General features: G+C 50.9%; 1 protein-coding gene across 1 annotated transcript; it reads left to right on the forward strand.

Moving 5' to 3' along the window:
• Positions 1-277: 277 nt before the first annotated feature.
• Prss38 (serine protease 38) lies at positions 278-2862 on the forward strand. The gene is made up of 5 exons (XM_051180560.1): positions 278-419; positions 594-756; positions 1332-1603; positions 2121-2263; positions 2534-2862. The coding sequence occupies exons 1-5, from the start codon at positions 284-286 to the stop codon at positions 2786-2788; spliced, it is 969 nt and encodes a 322-aa protein (XP_051036517.1). The 5' UTR covers positions 278-283; the 3' UTR covers positions 2789-2862.
• The last annotated feature ends 1477 nt before the right edge of the window (positions 2863-4339 follow it).

The raw sequence follows: 4339 nt of genomic DNA on the forward strand, positions 1-4339 counted from the left end.
TGGTTACCCGCTGAGGACATCATTAAGTATATAGACCCAGGTACTGTGGCCTGTACCTGGGGGGAGGTCAGGCATCCTGCCTGGCCTGCTGGCAGTGTGGTCATTTGGCAGTCTTCAGTGTCAGCCTCCACGCGGTTCAGGATCTGTCTACATCCACTAGCTCAAAGTCACCTGCTGGGGGCGCCACAAACGAATCCAGTACCTAGTCACGTGTCCAGGGGGAGGAGGAACACTGTTGCACTTCCTAGTCAGCTGCCTCTTGTAGGGCTGCACCTCCAGCTTCATGGCCGCCCCCACTTCCGCCTCGGGCCCCCTGGGATACCAGCTGCTTCTACTCCTGCTGACTACCCCAACCTGGGTTGCATCAGTCAGTCACCGACACCTTAAAAGCCAGGAAAATTTAGTGATCCATGATGTGGGTAGGTCCCTGTCCCAGAGTCTGGGTGGTGGTCCTTTCTTTGAGCGCTGAACCTCGGCCCTAAGACCCGGCCTAGCCCCTTCCCACGACCTACACGTTGTCCCCTCCCCCTTCCGTGGCCCTCCCCTCCCGTGGGGTGACCTTATGCCCACTCTGCATTTGTTTCTCTCCTCAGCCTGTGGCAAGCCAGTTCTGCAGGGCAAGGTCTTGGGTGGAGTGGCGGCACCCTATCAGAAATGGCCGTGGCAGGTCAGCCTGCATTTCTCTGGCCTTCATGTATGTGGTGGCTCCATCCTCAGTGCCTACTGGGTGCTGACGGCAGCACACTGCTTTGATAGGTGAGAGGTGCAGAAACTGTTAAGGTAATGGGGGAGGGACACAGGACAGGAGAATACAGGAGGGCCCAGGGCTTGGACTGCATCAAGCCCTATCCATGGCTGATAACATTCATTTCCCTGACCCCAGGCTTCAAGCTGCTTCCCACGAACCAGCATAGATTTATCCACCCTGGCTAGTGACTAGGCCAGTACCTAGGTGCACGGCCTGTCCTCTTGAGCTTAACCCTTTTCTACAGACTAAGCTACATCCCTGCCTGAGAAGCTAGTCCTCCACACTAGAGGAGATTTTCTCCTCCACAGCGAGCTCAGAGTGTTGTCTGGGCAAATGGTCCTGTCTCCTGAGCCTCGTCCAGTCAGGCCCACAGCTGTGGTGTACAGGGGCTCATCAGCTGTTCAGTTAGAGGCAAGAGGTCCATGTGCATGGCTATCTGGCTCTCATAGGCACAGTCTCCTGGTGGTCCCCAAGTCTCCATCAGCCCAAGTCAGGACCTCTTTGAGGTCAGATAGTCAGACCCCCATCTGTGGGCTGATAATACAGGGGGCTGCAGGCAGTTGGCCTCTATTCTAGTCAACAGTGGGAAGAAGATTGAAATCTTTGACATATATGTGGGCATCAACAACCTGGAGAAGGCTACCAGATACACCCAGTGGCTGGAGATTGACAAGCTGATCATCCACCCCACCTATGAAATGTTTCACCCTGTTGGAGGGGACGTGGCGCTGTTGCAGTTGAAGAGCCCCATCATATTTTCTGACTTCGTGCGCCCTATTTGCTTGCCACCTTCCAACCTGACCCTCCAGAAATTGTCTTGCTGGGCTACTGGATGGGGAATGGCCTCACAGCAAGGTACGCGCTGAACAAGATCTCATAGAAGTAGAGCGTAGAATGGGTGTCCCTGATGTCTGGGAAGGTGGATAGGAGAAGAACTTAAGCCAAAAGATGCAGACTCTAAGGAAATAATCCTCTGCAAATAAAAAACAGCTACCAGAGATGAAAATTCCATTATAGGGCTTATGGCAGACTAAGGGAGAACCAGATAAGGAGAATTTATCCATACTGAAAATTTGTGTGAAAGGGAAACAAAATAATGTAAAATTGAAACTCTCAGAAGTATGTGGACTGGGCTTCTCTGTGGGGGTGGGGCTTCCCTGTGGGGGTGGGGCTTCCTTGCGGGGGTGGGGCTTCCTTGCGTGTTAGGTGGCTCTTGCATGTGGACAGGACTGCGAGTGGAAATTCCTTCCAGATTTGTCCTTCGTTGACCAAGAACCCAAGAATATCTCTGGCTCCTGTCCCCCAGGAGCTAAGACTTTGCTGGACTCAGACAGGCACCTCACCTGGCACTTCCTCTCCCTGCTCCTCACAGGAGACATCTTGAAACAGCTACAAGAAGTCCAGTTGCCAATAATCCCCATGGAAAAGTGCCAGCTGCTCTATGGATTTACAGCTTACTTCCTGCCAGAAATGTTGTGTGCTGGCGACACCGTGAATGAGAAGAATGTGTGTGAGGTATGTTCCATTCTTTTGGATCAGAATTGGGCTCTGATATAGGTAGGGGACTGCTGGGGTGGCTGTATCCAGGCAGACAGCGTGTGACAATCACACACTCACTTGTGTCTGACCTCAGTGTTGAGGCTCTGGGCTCCATGACAGCCAGAGAGAGAATTTTGTCTGTGTGTGCATGTAGGGTGAGGGATGGGGGTGGGGGTCAGGGGCCTCGCTGCACCTAAAGACCAGACCTGAACTAGCAAATCACAGACAGCCTCTCTTCCTTCACAGGGTGACTCTGGTGGCCCACTGGTATGCGATGTGAACCAAACCTGGGTACAGATTGGAATAGTGAGCTGGGGCCGAGGGTGCACCCAACCCCTGTACCCAGGGGTTTATGCCAGTGTCCCCTATTTTTTGAAATGGATCCATTATTATTTGGAGAGCACACCCATTCCTCCCCTGCCAACCCCCTCCATCGCTTCATCCTCGAGAAGCACCATTAGCATTTTTGTGACCATGCTGACTAGCCTGTTAGTTTGGTGAGAGCCAAGACACTCATCCCCATGGGCTGCCTCATGCCCTGTTCCTGTCCTCTGTAGCTCTCCAGCCCTGCCCATACACACTTGTCCCAGACTCTAAGACTCTAAAAGGTTGAACAAAAGAAGTGAGAGGATCAGAGATGGACCAGGAGAGAGAGCTGGGGGTCAGCTGGGGTGAGCCAAGAGCTTGGGCTCCACACAGTCAAACTTATTAAACATTCATGAAACAAGTGCCTTGGAACTCCTATCCTTGCTTTCCGCTCCAGTCTTATTACATTCCCTGTGCAATGGGTAGGAGTCCACACATAGAAAGGAGGCCATCGGACACATGTCTCACCATGTGAAAAGAGACACACAGGAGAGTAGGGAGATGGCTCGGTGGTTAAGAGCACTGGCTGCTCTTTTACAGGACCCAGGTTCAATTCCCAGCATTCACATGGCAGTTCACAACTGGCTGTAACTCCAGTTTCAGGGGATCTAATGCTCACTTCTGGCATCCACAGAAACCAGGCACATGAGTGACACAGATATACATGTGGGTGTAGCATCTATACACATAAATTGTGGTAAGGTTTGGGGAGTTGGGGAGAGAAAGGTACAAAGCAAACTGAACTTTTTCTAGACACCTGGGCAGGAGTGTGGGCACAGCCCAAGTGAGGGGAAAGGTTACAGAGTCATGGAAATATCCTAAGTGGGGAAGCAGAAAACGTGAGCTGAGAATAAGCAGATGTGGGAAAGAAGCCAAAAGGGTATGTGTAGAAATGAATAAGCAGAAAGCCACACAGCACCAAGTCTTGATATCTGTAGGACCTGTGCCCCAGGTTCTGCCAGCCTTAGATAGAAAATATTCCCCCGAATTTCATCTCTGCCAAACATGAACAGACTCTCCAAACAATGCACCGTAATGGTGATTCACATTGCAACTCCACTGTGTCAGGGGTCACAAGTCACCTAGAGATGGCTTAAAGTATATGGGAGGGACCAGGCACAGTGACACATGCCTATAATTCTGACAGTCAGGATGCTGAAATAGGAGGGTGACAGGTTTGAGGCCAGCCTGGCCTACCTAGAGACAACCTGAAATAGAGGGTAAGAGCTAAAAGAAGGTGTGTGTGTGTATGTATATATATATTTCTATGCAAATAAATGATTAAAAAGTACTTTTACTTAAAAACAAAAACAACTATCTCCAGCAGAGAGAGAACGTTAAAACAAACCAGATTCCACAAACAAGTGGAGATATTTAAGAAAGTGACACCTACCCCCACCTCCGATTAGTAGAAGTCCCTGTGAACAGATTTTCTTGGGAGATGGACTAACCTTCAACTACAGAGATGCCCCAGCACTGCTTGGACTTCTGGGAGTGCAGGTTAGGAGAGCAGCATTCTGCTTGCCACCAGGAGCAGCTTCGGATGAAGATACACTAACATAATCCAATGTGGGGACAGGAGTTCAAGACCCTAATGAGGGGCAGGTGAGATGGTCCAGTGAGGAAAGGTGCTTGCCACCAAACCTAAAGGCCTAAATTCAATCCCAGGGACCTCCAGGGTGGAGA

The sequence above is a fragment of the Phodopus roborovskii genome, unplaced genomic scaffold (assembly GCF_943737965.1).
Source record: "Phodopus roborovskii unplaced genomic scaffold, PHOROB, whole genome shotgun sequence".
In the NCBI taxonomy this organism is placed as follows: Eukaryota; Metazoa; Chordata; class Mammalia; order Rodentia; family Cricetidae; genus Phodopus; species Phodopus roborovskii.